Below are 19,097 nucleotides of genomic sequence, written 5' to 3'. Positions count from 1 at the left end.
AGAGAAGACCTATCACCTGCAGCCCAGCAGTGGGGTTGCAGGTGGAACAGGGGAGAAGATGTCTTGCTTTGTGTTGTTGATGGAGGGCAGGAGTCAGGCCTCGTTCCCCTTCCTGCTCTCCTGGTTCTGCCTCGCACCACCCAGGGCGCAGTGCAGGTTGCATACTGATCGTTGGATGCTGGCTGAATGAGCTCCCACTGGTACGTGGATCCCAGTCTCCTTCGCCCCTGGTGGAATCGCTTTCTGTCTCCCTTTGGCTGTCTTTCAGTCACTGTCTTAACTCGCCTCTTCTTGTTCTGGCATGACTCACACATATCTGTAATGTCAAAAACCTGCAATAGTGGAATAATTACAAGTGGCTATTAACATCTATACAGCCTCACCGTTATTTTAGCAAATTGAACAGGAACAGTCAAATGAATCAGCTGAGGTTAAAAGAGCTTTGATACAACTCTAAGTTTGACTATGTATCTCTTAATAAGCATTTAACCTCTATCTTCTACCCCTGCGCTTTTACCCATCACTTCCCCCTTTATACTATTATAATATTTTTAAAAGATAGAGAGGTGGAGAGAAAGGTAGAACTATTTCCGCCACTTCATATGAGTTTAACTTGCAAGCAGCAGTTTGTTCCCTCTTAGTTTATTGCCTGAAATTGAAGAGAGTTGCCCCACTTACAAGGTGCCCAGGCACTTACTCACGTAGGGTTTGGCAGGTGTAATCAAATCTGGAGAAAAATCAGCATGTTTTACCTGTCACTTTCACAACAACAACAACAACAAAATCTTATTAAAATTTTAGTCATAAAGGTGGAGTACTCAATTCTTCAAAGGAATGTTTAAAAAGAAAACAAATGACTAATTACAGGGACTTCGCTGGTGGCGCAGTGGATGAGACTCCGTGCTCCCAAGGCAGGGGGCCCGGGATTGGGTCCCTGGTCAGGGAACTAGATCACACATGCATGCTGCAACTAAGAGTTTGCATGACACAACTAAGGAGCCCGCCTGCCGCAACTAAGACCCGACGCAACCAAATAAATAAGTAAATATTTATTTTAAAATGACTCATTACAGTTTATTAGATGTCTCATGAATCCTCAGTTCTATCACTTGCTACTTAATCTTAACCTAAGCTTGTCCTTTCCAAATGCTTTGAATCCTTTACTTGAAGTCAAAGGTTCTTTTTCAGGCACGTTCATGACTTCCAGGTTTTGGAACCTTAAAGCATTTGCTATCCAAAACCCTTGCTTTTGTGTTTTTATCTAGCAAGAAGGACTTAAGGGTCTACTCACAACTCATCAGTTAATGGGTTGGTTGGTGTTCCTTCGGCTGCCTCTGCTGTGACGTGTAACATGAGTCCCTTCTGGAAGTATGGATGCTTCCCTTGATTTCTCCCGCCTCAGCCCTAAGAGGAATGGAGGTCCCAGTGAAGGAGGGGAGAGAGAAAGAGACAGTCCTTCCCTGTATTCTCCTAGCAACCCTGTACCTTCATTGACGTGGCAGCTGAAACGGAGCAGTTAATTACACAGTGGTGTGATGTCCCCAGGATTCATGAAACATTGTGCTGTCCTTTATAATGAGAAGTGAGCTCGCCCTTAGCACTGTAGCAGATTTATGTGGAATCCTTTGTTTCTTAGGCAACCATCATAGGCAGAATTAGGTCCCAGATGACTCTGTCTGAAACAGACTGTCTTCCAAATGAGCTTATAGTTTAAAATGTTTGTTTTCAACTTTTAAAAAGTTTCTAAAAAGGCCAATACTTCCAGTACAGAACACATTTATTTGTTTTTGGTTTTTTTTCAGAAGACTTTTAAAACAACAAAACTTATCTCCTGTTAAAGTTCAATTATGTGTGAAAGCCTGTTTAAGTTTTTCTCCCTGGGGAAATTTTTTTTTAATAAAAAGGAACAAAGATTTATTAACTGAAGTATATATATGGCTTCCACTTACTCCATGACCTGATTTAAAATGAGAAAAACCTTCTCTGTCATATTATTTATACTACTTACATAGCACTCATGAATTGTCTTATAGTTATGAATGCACCTTCGTCCTTCCTATTAGCTTGTAAACTCCCTGAGAATGTGTGCCATGTCCCATATATCCTTTTATCCCTCACAGCTCCTAGCAAAATCCCTTGCACATAGGAGATGCTCAGTATTCATTCAACAAATTAATAATCAACAAATATTTATTGAGTACCTACTGTGTGCCAGGCCCTGCTCCATTCCATACAGGTACTGTGACAGCAGTAAACAAAAGTGACAAAAATTCCTGCCTGCATGGAGCTTACAGTCTAGTGTTCATTTTATTTAAACACATGGAAGGATGTTAACTATATTGTAAATGTCTTCTTTCTAGTTAATTTTTGGATATTTTGGGGGGAGATTTTGAATAGGTTTAAAAATTTCCTTCTCTCCAAAAACAATTTGACCTAGCAACTCATTTGTTTATTTACCTGTATTTTAAAAATCGTGATAAAATATACATAAAACTTACCGTTTTGACCATTTTTAAATGTATAGTTCAGCGGCATTCACATTCACATTGCTCTGCAACCGTCACCATCATCCATCTCCAGAACTTTTTCATCTCCCCAAACTGAAACGCTGCACCTATTAAACACCTCCTCCCCATTCCCCCCTCCCCCCAGCCCCTGGCAACCACCATGCTACTTTCTGTCTCTACGAATTCGACTACTCTAGGTACCTTGTATAAGTGGTGTCATACAATATTTGTCCTTTTGTGACTTATTTCACTTAGCATGAAATCCTCAAGGTTCATTCACGTTGGAGCATGTGTCAGAATCTCCTTCCTTTTTTTTTTTTTTTTTTTTTTTAATAAATTTATTTATTTATTTATTTATTTTTGGCTGTGTTGGGTCTTCGTTTCTGTGCGAGGGCTTTCTCCAGCTGTGGCGAGCGGGGGCCACTCTTCATTGCAGTGCGCGGGCCTCTCACTGTTGCGGCCTCTCCCGTTGCAGAGCACAGGCTCCAGACGCGCAGGCTCAGTAGTTGTGGCTCACGGGCTTAGTTGCTCCGTGGCATGTGGGATCTTCCCAGACCAGGGCTCGAACCCGTGTCCCCTGCATTGGCAGGCAGATTCTTAAACACTGGGCCACCAGGGAAGCCCTCTCCTTCCTTTTTAAGGCTGAATAATATTCCATCGGATGTACATACTATATTGTGTTTATCCATTCATCCATCAGTTGACATTTGGGTTGTTTTCACTTCTTGGTCGTCGTGAATAATACTGTTGATACGGTGTCTTCTTCCATGGGAAATGGGGTTAGTGTTACATCCCACTAGTTAGAACATGCGGGAAAAGAAAAGAAGGCCAATTCAGGGGTGTGAGCTCTCAAGGAGACGGCTGGTTCGTGAGAGCAAATATAAAGAGCTGCCACATGGCAGGGATTTGGGGGTGAAGGCAGAGGCCTCATTCGGGTCAGGTTCATGATTAGGGAAGAGGAGTTCACACAGAGAGCTGGCAAGGCCAGGGCTGGGCTGCCCGTCAGGAGCCAGAGGGCGCAGATGTCCGAGGCTACGGCAGGGCAGTGTCAGTAAGAGTCTGCAGAGCTGGGGGGACAGAACCCAGGCCGGCCACAAGGAGACCTTGAGAATAAGCCCCCTCCTCTCTAGTGGGCCAGTGCTTGTAGAGAGGAGCTGGTGAACTACTTTAAGGAGGGGGTCCTAGGAGTAGAGGGCAGAGGTGGGTATTGGCGACTGTCCCTGACGGGTACCCATCACCCAGTTTACCATAGCACATCTCCTCCTTTTCTTCCCAATGTATGAAAGAATTTTAAACTTTTCAAGGCAGCAACTTACAGACAGCTCCCCTTTAAAGTCACTAGTTGGTTTGTGTCGATTATGCATGGGTAGACTTCCCTTTCTCCCAACCAGGTGGAACCCAGGAAGCTTCTACTCTTTTTTTTTTTTAATTTATTTTTGGCTGCGTTGGGTCTTCGTTGCTGTGCGCAGGCTTTCTCTAGTTGCGTTGAGCAGGGGCTACTCTTGGTTGCGGTGCGCGGGCTTCTCATTGCAGTGGCTTCTCTTGTTGCGGAGCACGGGCTCTAGGCGCGTGGGCTTCTGTAGTTGTGGCTCGTAGGCTTCTAGAGCGCAGTCTCAGTAGTTGTGGCGCACAGGGTTAGTTGCTCCGCGGCATGTGGGATCTTCCCGGACCAGGGATCGAACCCGTGTCCCCTGCGTTGGCAGGCGGATTCTTAGCCAATGTGCCACCAGGGAAGTCCAGGAAGCTTCTTCTCTTGAAAGTTGCAGGTGGTGCCGTAAAGCCTGAGGGGAAGTGACCCAGGGCCTCAATCACCAGACGGTTCTGCTATAATCAGTCTGGAGGATGTGCTGCTTACTAAGGTGTCTGCTGAGCAGCTCGGCTTCTGAGCGCCAGAGAGGTCATGAAAGGCCTCAGCAAGTCTGCGGCCAGTGTGTCCTCTGCAGGAAGGACAATGTGCCCGGTGCACAGCACTCCTCCGCGCCATCCTGAGCTCGGACTCAAGAGCCACCGCAATCCCTGCTCCCTTCCTGCTGCTCAGACACTCTTTGGCATGGTTCCCATGAAAGGGGCCCTGCCTGGGAACATTTTTTTTTTTTTTCTATCGCTTTCTTTCCTTGTTTTGCTTTGGGGGCAAAAGCTCCTTCCCAAACCACAGTGACATTGCACTATCGGAGGGGAAGCAGCCATCACACCATTTAGCCAATAAAATCGTCTCCCTCTGTCTCAGCTGGCTGCGTTAGCATATTCAGACGACACCCGCCCATACATCAGTGAGGCTGGCAGCGTCCTTTAGTGTTCTTGACAGTCATGCTTCTCTCTGGCCCAGAGGAATGATTGAAAGACGCCGGCGGGCCAGTGGGAAGTGTCTTCCCCCACCCCCTTTCCCTGGCCCGCCGCCCTCCTGAAAGAGAATATGGGCAGCGAAGGAATCCCAGCTGCCACGGGGAAGAGGGTGCTCACACCGGCTCTTCTCCCCGTGTCTGGCAGCTGGTGTTGCGAATCAATGCCATTTATGAGGCCCGGAGAGGAAAGAAACGGGTGAAGAGGCTGTCCCAGTCCACGGAGAGCAACTCAGGAAAAGGTAGGGCCCCGCCACCATCCCTTCTCCCCCAAGAATCTGAAAACAGAATCTTCCTAGAAGTGGCTTCCTGTTGTTTGGGGTTGACTCAGCAAGGAGGAGAACAAGCTGGGGGCTTTGGAAATGTCCCCCACCATCCTGTCTCCCTGTGTATCCATCAGGTCAGCCTAGGGCTGCATGCTCTGACCTCGCCATGGGAGCAGCCTTCTTTGCTTAATATACATTAAAGGGGCCAGTATCTTTTGCTGTACTTATATAGGTACCATCTGAACTAAAGCCAAATTAATTTGGAAACACATATAGTTGGACAAAGACATAGTTTGTTCATTACATTTAAATAGACAAAAAGAAAACAGCCCCTCTGAACTAGAAGTCTTGGATTTGTGCTACCACATATAATAAGTTTCCTGCGTTGGAAAAACCCACACTTGCAACTTTCTTCCTTTTGTTGTTGTGTTTTCTTGTCTAGTGACAGATGAGAACAGTGAGTCTGACAGTGACACCGAGGAGAAGCTGAAAGGTGAGAAGAGCAGTTGCCGTGCAGGGCGCGTGCAGGTGGCTGGGAAGCTGCGAAGGTGGCCCTTCCTGTTCAGCGTGAGCGATGGGACACAGTGGCCTTGCACGAGCTTGTTGGGCAAGGCGTGAAAGGCTGAGCCTGGCCAGAGTGGGCCTGTTCGGTCCCTGAGCCTACAGCTCCGTTCTAGAGATCCAGGGAGGCTACCACTGCAGTGACACCCCGTTCCTGTGCCTTTCCGTTATGCCATAGGTGTTTTTCACACCTGTGTAAGGTACAGTGTGCTGGCCTGGGACTCCAGAGACCTGGGGCTCTTGCCCTACTCGTGTTAAAATGGCTCTGTGATCTGGAGGAAATCACTTGAGATCCAGGGCCTCTAGTTCCTCATCTGTCAAATGAAGTCGCTGAAATCATTGGTCCCTGTGGTTCTAAATTTGGTGATCTCGGTCTAGGCTTTAGTGAGTTTTCCACAACTTTTCAGACCCTAGGGGGAAGCCACAGAAAGCCATAGTCCAGCGCTGCTCAGTGAGGTGATGGGGACCCGTCTTCTCGGTGGCCCTGCCTCATTTGCCTCCGGCGCCCGCCTGCTCCCACCTCTGGAGTGAAGCCAGTCACTTCCATTGCACAGAATGGTGGCAGGAGAGAAGGCAGATGGGGTTCCTGAGTTAGTCAGGTCGCTGCCAGTTGAGCCACACGGAATGTTTTCAAAGCTCCCAGCTCCAAAAGCTCTAGGGTCTGGATTTTGTCACATCCCCCAAACTGAAAGATGAAGGAAGTGAGTGAAGGGAGGAGTCCCCACCCCATCTGACAGAGGAACCCAAGGGTCACTCAAGCCGCTGCCCCAAGTCCAGACAGCAGAGCCCACATTCCAGGCTCCTGCACCCCGATTAGCCTGGTGGCCCGGCGGGTGCTGCTCCAACTAGAACTCTGGCAAGAATCCCAATAAAGAGCTTTGTACTAATTTGTTAAATGCGGGCACACTCTTCCAGGATTAGAAAAAGTTCTTTGAGCTAGGAATTACACAACGTGTTGCAGCTCTTTGCAATTCCATATTGGGAGTGAGTCATTTTCAGGCGTTCTCTCCCTCCCTCCCTCCCTCCCTCCCTCTCTCTCCCTCTCCCTCCCTCTCTCTCTCTCTCTCTCTCTCTCTCTCTCTCTGTCTCCTCCCTCTCCAGCCCACAGCCAGCGCCTGGTCAATGTGAAGTCACGCCTGAAGCAGGCTCCAAGATACCCATCACTGGATCGGGAGCTCATCGAGTACCAGGAGAGGCAGCTCTTCGAGTACTTTGTGGTCGTGTCTTTGCACAAGAAGCAGGCCGGGGCTGCCTATGTGCCCGAACTCACCCAGCAGTTCCCTCTGAAGGTACAGGGTGGGCCAGGCCTCTGTGGCCTGCCAGGGACTGCAGCATTCTTGACAAAATCGTACTGGGACTCACGGTTTCAGGGAGGTACAGGAGCCCAAGGAACATTCAGTGTCTAGAATTTCAAAAATGGGTCCTAATTAAGGTATATCAAATGAAAAAAACTGCTGCTGGAGAATTTGGGAGGTCCGAGGAGGTGTGAGAGTCAAGGCTCAAAGCAGGGACAGAAATGCTTACCCCCTTCCTGTGGTCACTGTGCTGACTGTACTATCCTCTTCATCCTCCCCGTCTCCTTATCCAGCCACGTCTCTTCCCAACCTGTCCTAGAAGCTTCTTTCCATCAACCGCACAACTCTCCCTAAGGAGTGTCATGTTTGTGTCCATGCTACACACCCCTACGTGCCCTGTGTGCCTCCGTATGTGCGTATGCATGAGAATCCTGTTCTGTTCTCACATGGGTCATGGCTATGTGGATGTGGCTTTACCATATATTAAATCATGGCTCCTAAAATGAAACGGCGCTCAATAAAGCCGAAAATGACATGGCCTAGAATATATAAATTATTCTTAGCCTTTGACATCAGTAATAAAGAGCTTCCACCACATTCTAATTCAGTTCAGCCAGAATTTACTGAGACCCTTTTACATTCCAGCTGTTTTCTGCTTGGCCCCAGGGCATTACAAAGATGAGCAAAATGCGTTTCCTGTCCTCAGGGAGCTTACACTCTGATAGGAGGGCATGAGATAAGCCCACGAGGACTCACGAGGTACAATGTGACAGTCTCTGTACAATTCATACAGTGCAGGTGCTCAGAGACAGGACCAGGGGAGGGCGCTCATGTCCTAGTCCCATCAGGGCCTCCCTTTGCTGCCACCACCCAAGCATAATCCCAGCATCTACCAAGACCTAGGTTCCAGCCGTCCCTCTCCTCCTTTCTCGGGCCAGCCTTCCTTCTGTCCTGCACACTGGGTTCCAGCACAGCAGTCAAGTGCTCTGCTTGGAGTTTAGGATGGAAATGTGTATAACTGAAATAAACCACAGGCACCAGCCCTCCACACCGGCACTTATTCCACTTCCTCTATCTGAGCTCCAAGGATGATCCTCTGGAAACCCCAGTGCTATGGGTGTGCCCATATTTAGTTGAGAACCACACTTGCACCAACGCATGAAGGACTGTCCTATTATTTTATTTACTTCCTTTGGGGCGCAGCACAATGTTATACATATAGCAATACTTAACCAGTGTTCCAGGAATAAAAGCGTTAATTTGTGAATGAATTAATGAATCAACCTAACTATTGAATGCTTGAGTTTCCAACGTGGAATCTCCAGACTCCTAGACATCACATTAAAACTTTTTTTGAGTGGAAAGTTGCATAGTCACTGCTGAAAGGGGGACTAATCCAGAAATGTATAAAGAAAAAAGTCATCTCTAATCCCACAGAGATCATCACTGTTAGCATTTTATTGTGTTTTCTTTCAGTCTTTTCTCATAGTATAACTTTCTTACAAAACTGAGACCACACATTGTGTAATTTCCGTTCCATGTTTTATAAACCTGTCATTGTTTATAAACATATTTAATACAAATTCTAAAACATCATTTTTGAAATTACATAATGCTGCATTATGTGGGTATACCCTAATCTATTTTTTTTAATAAATTTATTTATTTATTTATTTTTGGTTGCATTGGGTCTTCGTTGCTGCGCGCGGGCTTTCTCTAGTTGCGGCGAGCGGGGGCTACTCTTTGTTGCGGTGCACGGGCTTCTCATTGCGGTGGCTTCTCTTGTTGCGGAGCATGGGCTCTAGGCGCGCGGGCTCAGTAGTTGTGGCTCACGGGCTCTAGAGCTCAGTCTCAGTAGTTGTGGCGCACGGGCTTAGTTGCTCCGCGGCATGTGGGATCTTCCCAGACCAGGGCTCGAACCCGTGTTCCCTGCATTGGCAGGCGGATTCTTAACCACTGTGCCACCAGGGAAGCCCCTACCCTAATCTATTTAACCACTGTCTTTCTGTTGGAAATGTATCTTGCTGCCAGTATTTCTTTAGATATATATTTTTAATGTTACGCTGATCATTCTTTATATGCATTTTTGCATGCCAGGCTACTTTATATCTCCTTTCCTTCACTTGCTCCCTCTGTCAGAAGGCCCCTTTTCTCCTTCTGCCTCCTCATTTTTAACACTTTTTCATGAGTTTTATCCTCCACCCCTATAGCCACTTTAATCAAGGTTTACACTCCATATTTGCACACTAGAGATCATGCCTGCCGTATTCCATTAAAATGCTTGATATCTTGCAGTTATCTTTATGACAACTCATGGAGGTCAGGCTGTTTTCCAGCCATCTGTGATTGGTTGTATTTGTAAGAGAGATCTCTGGGTGCCACTTCCTATAAATGTGCTCCTGTGCATGTAAGAGCGTGTGTGTGCACATACGGATTGATGAAAGTGTGTGTAAGCACATGTGTATATACACATATTTATGGATATCGTGCATGTGGTCTGAGGGTGGGTGCATCCAAATGGTGACTGGGCCACATTGAAAAGCTCTAGAACTCATTTCCCTACAAGGCCTACGCTTCAGTTCTCTAATGCTGTTTCCACTGTGGAGAAATGTCATTGTTCCTTCCTTTTGTATTATTTATAGTTTGGGGTCCTTCACTCTGTGATGATTAATGACCCCTTCCAACAACTACACCCAGCTGGTATTTGCTTCTCTGCAAGACTGTCCAAGGGTAATCAAAAATTATTGCTTTGGCAACAGTCTGAGCTAGTGAATTATCAACTCAAAGACTGTTCCAGGACCATTTGGAATCCTCTGAGTCATGGATAGAAGAGAGAACAATTATACAGAAAAGAAAGAGTGACTATTTATTCTGAAGAAGAAAAACTAAAGGACAATTAATGACTGGCTTTCAGTCTACATATGGTGACTGTGTTTCACTCATTGATAGTTGTCTCAACCATTAATAGTGGTAGCAGCTTTAGTTAAATTTGATCTAGCCTAAGGGGAATCATACTAGAAGTGAGTTTTCAAATTGAAAGCCATCAGCCTGGTGCTCTATTCCTTTGGATGCTCCCTTCAGAGACCTCTTTTCTCTGACGTTTCATGGCCTTGGGGAGGCTTGTAGATCCTCTGTGAAGGAGTCAAAGGTTCTGTTGGCCTGCAGATGTCAGAAACTCTCTGCCAGCCTGGCTTAAGGTGGAGGCCAATGGCAAACTATGAGAAACAAAATAAGAAATTATGGAAAATATTATAGTAAGAATTTAGGTTAGACATTACAATTTCGTAACTTTAGAAATTCATACTCCACTCACATCAAATATCTGATATTTCAAATGACTGAAGATAATTTTAGCATAATTTATTTTTCTTTAACTGTTTATAAAGGAAATTTAACAAGTGTAAACCTATCATCAACAACACAACAAAAGCCAACAATTCTTCCCAACACGTTAGAAGTACCAATTTATAAGCTAACTGTGCTAATTATAAACTATTCCTTTCTGTATCCCAAACTTATACCTAGAGTGCCTTTGTTTTTCAATTGAGACAAAAAACCACACATAACATAAAATTCACCGTCCCAACATCTCCAGGTGTACAGTACAGTATGGTTAATTACATGTGCATTGCTGTCCAACAGATTCCCCAGAATGGGGTGCTTTTTTTTAGCACAGATTACCTGTTCAGACACAGAACAAGCAGACTCATGGCTTTAAATATCATCTCTAAATCAGACTTTATTGATTCATTCCGTTTTGAAATGAGATGATATTCATCCAGTCTGTGGTATGTCAGATAAATCAGAGAGAGAAAGACAGACAGACAGACTAGAGATTAAGATCATTTTGATTCTTTACTAGATTCCATACTAGCTGTGTGATCATGGACAAATCACTTAACTTCCCGGGGCTTATTTTCTTATCTCTAAAATAAGAAGGTCAAGCCGGATGATGTCTAGTTTTCCTTTAGTTCTGACATTCAAAGACTTCCTGAAATGAGTTAAATTTCACCATATAATATAATTTAGCTGGATGTAGTCACTAAAAAGTGTTGTAAAACATCTTTGCCTAGATCAAGGAGGGGCGCATTTGCCTGGGCCCAGAGGTCAGAAGACTGGATTTGAGGCTCTGCCTTGCAGATTCATGAGTCTCCGATTTGGAAGGGATTGCTATGACAGCGTTTCCTTATTGATTAAAATACTTACATTCCAGAATGTTCTGCATAGAGAACATTTCTCTAAAGCACACTTTTTTTTTTCTCCTCACTTCCCCCATAAGATTATAGTTGGAACTGCCCTGGAGACAAAAAGCCCCAAGCAGACTGAGCTGCAAACCCTCCTCAAGGTGGAGATTAAGGTGGCAGTCATGACTTCAGGAAGGTGGGAGATGTGCTCTTGCCAAGCATCTGCCTCACTCTCCAGTGCTGCGGTTTATTCTCCCATCTTCTCTTGCCCTTCTCCCTGCAGTTGGAAAGGTCTTTCAAGTTCATGAGAGAAGCTGAGGACCAGCTGAAGGCTATCCCCCAATTCTGTTTCCCTGACGCCAAGGACTGGACTCCTGTCCAGCAGTTTACCAGGTATGAGCTGGCATCCCCCTCCCCTCCTGCAGAGACTACAGCAAGAACTAGAGGGGGTCATAGATGGTAGACCCCATAAGTCGGTCCTACTGTTAAGTGATCCTGGTGGGCCCGAGTGTAGCAATTTCCTCCACAGGTGTTTTTAAAACTTGCCTGAAGACAAGAATCACCTTGCTAAGTATGCAGATTCCCAGACCTCCCGCTCCACCTGGGAATGTGTTTCACAAGCTGACGTGATGGGCAATAAGGTAATTCATAGCCTAGGAAAACATTGCCCGTCACTAATACTTGTCCAGTGCTCTGGAAACATTTCTTCAGTAGCCCATCCAGCTGTTACTCGGATTGTGATAAGTTTACATTTCTGCTTTAACCCATGTTGTTGGAGACCAATATTTTTTTATCAGATGTTTCAGTAGCTGACCAAACTCAGGAGGCTCCAAATCCTAAGTGTTTGAGGGATACTAAGTTCCTTGAAGTTGGCCCAGCAATCTTTGGGGATGGTCCAGGCCTCGGGCTGGCCTGCACAGACGGTGCCTAGGAGAGCCGCGCAAGGGGCAGTTCCGAGCGGGGCACAGAAGTGTCCTACTCTTCCACTGCCCCCTCGCTGAGGCACGTCCCTAGATCAGCAGATGCCACCTCACTCCCGGGCTCAGATAATGACTGCTGTGTGCATGCAATGGGATGGCCCAGGTGATAGGATTATATGAGGGCTCAGGGTGAAAAGAAAATTCCTCGCTTCCTCTCAGGACGCGGCGACACTTTAGATCTCCCTGTCCCTGACACAGACTCCAAAGCTGTAGGTGACCGGAGCCCCAGCCCAGAGATGGACAGGCCAGACAGCCTCCTCCAGAATGTCCCCTGGTTGCTCAACGCGACGTGACTTTGGTTTGGTTTTGCTTTGTAACGCACTTTCGTTTTCCCAACCACAGTGAAACATTCTCGTTTGTCTTAACTGGAGAAGATGGGAGCAGGAGGTTCGGTTACTGCCGAAGACTGCTGGTCAGTACGTCCTGCTCTCAGGCAGCAAGAGCTCTGTGCGGAGCCGGCACTGGCTTCCTGAGGTCTCATTCACCACGTGCCACACGAGAAGGGGCAGGAGGTGTAGCAAGTTCACCGGGGCAGTTAAAAACAGGGAGGAATATTTGGGGGTCCACGTGAGTCTTACTGGTAGATGGGAACACTGTCTGTCTCCTTTGGAAAGGAAATACTTTCTCCATTGTTTTCCCTGCCAAATAAATGACCTTTCTCTCCTCACGCCAAATGTCCTTTCTAATAAAGTGTGCTAAACAGACTTTGAGAGCTTACAGAGAACATTCATAATAGTTGTTAGGGCAGAAGAAGGATGGCTTTATTGTTTATGACGCAAATAATTTAAGTGTCTCCTTCAGAACATTAACCTTTAAAAGTCAGAAACTTATTTCAATGAAATGATTATGCCAAAACATTTAAGAACGGGTCTTTTTGAGGCCGATTTTGGGGACAATCTTCTGTAGTGGCAAATCATTTTCCACCGAGAGTATATTTTACTCTTTTTATAAATAGGCTAATATAGTCAAGAATAATGCATGGCACATAGTGGCTGTTTAGTAATTAGTGAATAAAAAGTATGGATAAGGGGCTTCCCTGGTGGCGCAGTGGTTGAGAATCTGCCTGCCAGTGCAGGGGACACGGGTTCGAGCCCTGGTCTGGGAAGATCCCACATGCCGCGGAGCAACTAAGCCCGTGAGCCACAACTACTGAGCCTGCGCGTCTGGAGCCTGTGCTCCGCAACAAGAGAGGCCACGAAAGTGAGAGGCCCGTGCACCGTGATGAAGAATGGCCCCCACTTGCCACAACTAGAGAAAGCCCTCACAGAAACGAAAACCCAACACAGCCAAAAATAAATAAATAAATTTAAAAAAAAAAAGTATGGATAATAGTTGAAAAAGTTAAGTGGGATAATAAATTTTGTTGATATAATTACTTTAGAGTTTAAGTGTTGAGATTGTTTTCCTTTTTTGTTTTGAAAATTAAAAGTCAGTTTCCAAAAAGGATTTTCAGAAATGATTTCTCATTTGGAATTATTATAATAATGATAAAGAACAAATAATTTCCTTGAGAGGAATTACAGTGATATGGGTAAACAAGTTAAGATTCCTTATTTTATGGTTCTATAGGCCATATTGAGCACCTGCTGTGTGCACAGCACTCTTGATTTGGTCCCTTTGGGAGAATTAAAAAATATGTCCACGTAACCAGAAGTGCTTTCACCTATAAGACGGGGTATTGGTAACTGCTTACCTCACTGATTTTCAAAAGCTATGGTGTATGGAAACAATAGGCACCATGTTAAAAACATTTGGGGTCTTTCCTCCCCTGAGATTGGTAACACTCATGATTTCCTTGTGTTTCACTCCAAAAAGCCTGGTGGCAAAGGAAAGCGTCTCCCTGAAGTTTATTGCATCGTGAGCCGCCTGGGATGCTTCAGCCTCTTTTCGAAGGTGAGGACTTGGGCCTCAGAAAAGGGAGGGAGGGAATGCAGGGCAGGGCCCAGGAGGACACAGGAGACACCCTAACTCCCGTGACTTTTATCCTCTTATTCCCCCACCCGTTTTCCTTCCCACTTCTTCCTCCTCCCTTCCTTGAGCCTCATCTATTCTCTAATCTTTGGGACAGGAAATGAGTTGATGAAGGTTGTGGCCCAGAAAGTGGGGGAGGGGAGAAGGTCAAAGTCATTGCAGTTGAGGATGGGAGGGACAGAGGATCTCCCCAGAATGTTCCATACGTTTTACTTTCCTTCTCTTAAGCATTATCTTTTGTCACATTATGTGTTGTATATATGTGTCGTGTGTGTATATCTGTTGTGTGTGTGCAAGATTTGTTATTGCAAGACTGCTCTATCAAAATCTTGGTATAATTTGGTCCTTCATTTTGGAAAATGAGCCAATATATCAAGATGTAGGAATTGCCGTGGTGAATTGGCTCACCCACCCCAGTATTCCAGAATGGCGTGTAGGAGATAATTACTATGCTATATGATGCCAATCTCAATAGTTAGGTATAATTCAATGTTTTTTTCCTGTGTTAACCAGATGTGAATATATAATCCATAAATTTTTTTTTTGGCCACACCACAGAGCATGCAGATCTTAGTACCCCAACCAGGGATCGAACCCATGCCCCCTGCAGTGGAAGCCTGGAGTCTTAACCACTGGACCGCTAGGGAAGTCCCTCCATAAATTTCTTTTAAATCCTTCTTGAGCACGTATTTCAGTCTGAGCTTTCTTTTAGAGAATTGAAGTCCTACATCTGCTGTCCACGGATGTAAGCAGCACTCCCTAAATGCATTCCGAAACAAAAGTCTCCCTCCTGCCCACCCTCCTCCTGAACTCAGAGGAAGCCTGAATTATACTGATGTAGTGTGACCTCTTGCCACAGTAGAACTTGTATGCAAGTCTGAGGTAATTAATGTTATCAGTGTAATCTGAGTCATGGTCTTACCTCCACTCCACCTGAAGTGGTAGTCATTGTACATTAAAGTCAGTCATTTACAAGCTGTAGCACAGATATGCACTGCTGCTGATGCCAGTCTTCAACATGGGTTTGTTTAAACATGGAAATAAGGCTGTAGGTCATAGCCCTTGTTGTTGTAAGAATGCTTATGAATCTAGGAGTAAACAGCTGATGTGAGGTAGCCCAGCACCCAGTGGCAGCTTTGGAGTTCACATAAGCTGCATTGCTATGTCATGGGCAGGGGGTGCAGAGCAAGTAAACATCCTCACATACTTGTGTGATGCACAGTCCTGCATTTTCATGTCAGTTTTGTGACAGCATATTTTTTAAGATTGTAGTATGAAGACTTGCCAAAGATCACACAGCAAATATTCAGCATAGAACCATAGACAGAGCTTTGGCTAAATGATTCCAAGATCTCAAGCTATTTCTAGGTGAGGGACAAGGATAAGTAAAATGGCAAATTGTCCTTGTACAGAAAGAGGAATCATGGATAAGAACAGCTCTCAGAATCTCTGAAGAAAGGCAGAAGTGTTGCTACAATAATGCTATGTAACAAACCACCGTGGCGTAAAGCAGCCATCGTTTACTCTCACAGAGGGGCCGGCCGCTGGGGTTCGGCTCTGCCGGTCTCCTTGGGCTCACTCACGTGCTGCTAGTAGGCTGGGGGTTGGCTGATCTAGGCTGGCTGGGCTGTGCTTAAGGCTGCAAGTCTGGGTGCGGGTCTGGCTCACACATCTGTCACCTCCCTTACACAGTAAGCTGTCCCATGCGTGCTCTTCTCGCAGCTGTGGCAGGGGCACGAGAGGGCGAGCAGAAACACATAAGGCAGGCCTCCTAAGGCCTGGGCTTAGAACCGGCACACTGTCACTTCTGCCTCATTCTGCTGGCGCAGTGGTCCTCAACCTTTTTTTCATTATTGATCCCCTAAGCAGCCTTTTTAGATATTTTTTTTCTCAATTGCCTCCCCCTCCATGAAATTATTTTTTAATTTTTTGTCTTTTTATTGTGCTAAAATACACATAACATAAAACTTACCATTTTAGCCATTGTTAAGTGCACAATTGATTGGCATTATGTTTATTCACGTTGCTGTGCAGCCGTCACCACCGTCCATCTCCAGAACTTTTTCATCTCCTCAAACTAAAACTCAGTACCCATTAAACACTGACTCTCTGTTCCCTCCTCCCCCAGCCCCTGGCAACCACCACTCTACTCTACTTTCTGTCTCTTTTATGAATTCGACTCTAGGATCTCATGTGAGTGGAATTATACATTATTTGTCCCTTTGTGTCTGGCTTATTTCACTTAGCACAGTGTTTTCAAGGTTCATCCATGTTGTAGCACGTATCAGTATTTTATTCCTTCTTATGGCTGAATAATAATATTCCACTATATGAATATCACATTTTGTTAATCATTCATCAGTTGATGGACATTTAGGTTATTTCCATTTTTTGGCTACTATGAATAATGCTCTATGAACATTCATGTACAAGTTTTCATGTGAACATGTTCTCATTTCTCTTTGTTAAATACCTAGGAGTGGAATTGCTGGGTCATATAGTAACTCTATGTTTAACTTTTTGAGGAGCTGCCAGACTGTTTTCAAAAGAAAAACTTCACTAGTTTACATTCCCACCAGCAGTGTATGAGGGTCCCAATTTCTCCACTTCCTCACCAATACCTGTTACCTGTGTTTTATTTCAGCCATCTTAATGGGTATGAAGTGGTATCTCATTGGTTTTGGTTTGTGTTGCCCTAATGGCTACCCCCCAGAGAAATTTTTTTTAATTTATTTAATTTAATTGATTGATTGATTGATTGATTTGGCTGCATTGGGTCTTCATTGCTGTGCATGGGCTTTCTCTAGTTGTGGCGAATGGGGGCTACTCTTCGTTGCAGTGCGCGGGCTTCTCATTGCGGTGGCTTCTCTTGTTACGGAGCACGGGCTCTAGGCGCACAGGCTTCAGTAGTTGTGGCACGTGGGCTCAGTAGTTGTGGCTCGTGGGCTCCAGAGCGCAGGCTCAGTAGTTGTGGCGCACGGGCTTAGTTGCTCCGCGACATGTGGGATCTTCCCAGACCAGGGCTCAAACCCGTGTCCCCTGCATTGGCAGGCAGATTCTTAACCACTGTGCCACCAGGGAAGTCCCCCCGCCCCGAGAAATTTTAATTCCATAAATATATCGCATATCTGTTTATGTACTATGGCACCTTAGAAGGCTATAAACCCTCACAATATCTAAGGTTTTCACCACCAACCCCCAAACCAATTTTTACCTCTTTGGGGGTGCTATTCTTCCCATTGAGAATGCATATATCAATCCAGTAAGTCACATGGCCATACCCGTGTGACAAATAGGACAGTTCTCAAAGTCAAGGGGGCAAGAAACTATACTTCACCCCTTTAGTGGGAGAAATTACAGAGTCACGTGGAAAAAGAGTGGCTGCATAGAGGAGAGAATTGGGGCCCTAACACACAAGGTGAAAGAGACTTTATTTGGCCTGATGAGGACAACGAGCTTCCCCACAATTCCTCAGCCTCTGTGGCAGGCCCACTTCATCTGGAACAGAGCTACACCTTGGTGACCTGACTTCAGGATAGCTGAGCTGCTTTTCTGCCCCTTGCAGATCTTGGATGAGGTGGAAAAACGACGAGGCATCTCTCCTGCCCTGGTCCAGCCTCTCATGAGGAGCGTCATGGAAGCCCCTTTCCCAGCCCTGGGCAAAACCATTGTTGTCAAGAACTTCTTGCCAGGATCAGGAACTGAGGTAAGCCATCAGAGTCCTTTCCTGTCCTGGGGGGAGTAGCCCAGACAGTGGCCAAGTCCTAGTGGTCCCAGGGGCTGGCTTTCAGTGGGCTGTCACATTCAGTGATGTCCCCTTGCTCCTCAGCCTGGCCCAGATCACCCACCTCTAAGAGTATCATAAATTCCACCCTAAGTCCAGTCCGTCCAGCCCAGGATTCTGGCTCAGAACTATGCCAGGGCAGTGAACATCTTTAGCTTCTCTTATTAGCCTACTACCTTCATAAATCGTATTTGAACCTATTTAGGTTTTTGGTCTGCATCACCTCTACCACTTGATAGTGTAAAGCAGATTCTTTTCAGGGAAGATAAGCTCAGGTACTACCTTTTATTCATCCTAGACTTTGAAGCATGTCCCTTTCCTTGGCTGGGCTGGAAAAGGGCTTGTTTTCATCCTTCCCATTCCCTATGTGTGACTCTGTGGATATCAGAGGGCAGATCCCATTCAGTCTTGAGTCTCCAGTTCTAAAGACCCTCGGAAGAGCAGGTCCCCTCTGGGGACCAGGGAAGGATGAGGATGTGTCTGGGATATTCTGGAACAACCCAACTTCCCAGCACAGAGAGGAGCAGTCTCCCTGTTGCTGGAGAATCCTAAACCACCCCTACAGACGCAGGTGGCTTGGCCATGGGGGTGTCAACCTTAGTGAGCCCCACTGTCTGGGCAGCACCGGGCAGGTGCCGTGCTGAGAGTAGAAGCCAGTCTCTGCTCACCAAGAAGGAGTCAGCTATTTAAAAAGAAAAACCTGCACATGAGTAATGACTTGAACTCAGGAACATTTCAACAAGTACGGAGTGAGAAGATACGCACACTAAGCATACAAGCTGAAAGAGCCATCATTGGGAAGGGGCTGGAATGGGGTTGAGTTCATTACGAATCGCCTTCTAGAGGAGGCGAGTCTTGAAAGAGGTGCTTGGATCTGCTGGTCCTTCTGCGTGAGCCTGTGATTCCCATGTGAGACGGAGACGCTTTGCTGTGGGACTGCGAGGGACAGGACCTCAACAGTCATAGAACTCCCTGTGTGGGCTCCAGATATGTTATCGACAAGGAGGGTCTCCAACCATCCTGGGCCCAGGGCCTCTTGTTCTGCAGTCCTCTCTCCCCACCTCCATTCAAACTGTCCTCACACGCAGCTGTGAGACTGAGTCCCTACCAAACACACCTCCTTCCCCAATCTCCTGCGATCTCTTTTCCCAGTCCCTTTTGTTTTCTTCCTTTTTTCTCTTTCCCTTTTCCACTGGCAGTGGGCCACCCC

The 19,097-nt window shown here is 46.0% G+C and overlaps 1 protein-coding gene across 6 annotated transcripts in view; it reads left to right on the top strand.

Annotated features, from left to right (window-relative positions):
• DENND2A (DENN domain containing 2A) overlaps positions 1-19,097 on the top strand; it is a 99,151-nt gene that overhangs the window by 56,749 nt on the left and 23,305 nt on the right. For all 6 annotated transcript variants that reach the window (XM_068549572.1, XM_068549570.1, XM_068549569.1 and 3 more), the window contains 7 exons: positions 4,995-5,088; positions 5,555-5,605; positions 6,775-6,962; positions 11,436-11,545; positions 12,475-12,544; positions 13,948-14,025; positions 17,669-17,809. In XM_068549572.1, the coding sequence (XP_068405673.1) occupies positions 4,995-5,088; positions 5,555-5,605; positions 6,775-6,962; positions 11,436-11,545; positions 12,475-12,544; positions 13,948-14,025; positions 17,669-17,809 (732 nt within the window). The remainder of the gene's footprint in view (positions 1-4,994; positions 5,089-5,554; positions 5,606-6,774; positions 6,963-11,435; positions 11,546-12,474; positions 12,545-13,947; positions 14,026-17,668; positions 17,810-19,097) is intronic.

Source organism: Eschrichtius robustus, chromosome 8 (assembly GCF_028021215.1).
Source record: "Eschrichtius robustus isolate mEscRob2 chromosome 8, mEscRob2.pri, whole genome shotgun sequence".
In the NCBI taxonomy this organism is placed as follows: Eukaryota; Metazoa; Chordata; class Mammalia; order Artiodactyla; family Eschrichtiidae; genus Eschrichtius; species Eschrichtius robustus.
Note: the sequence above shows the minus strand (reverse complement) of the source record. Positions and strands in the feature narration are given on the sequence as shown.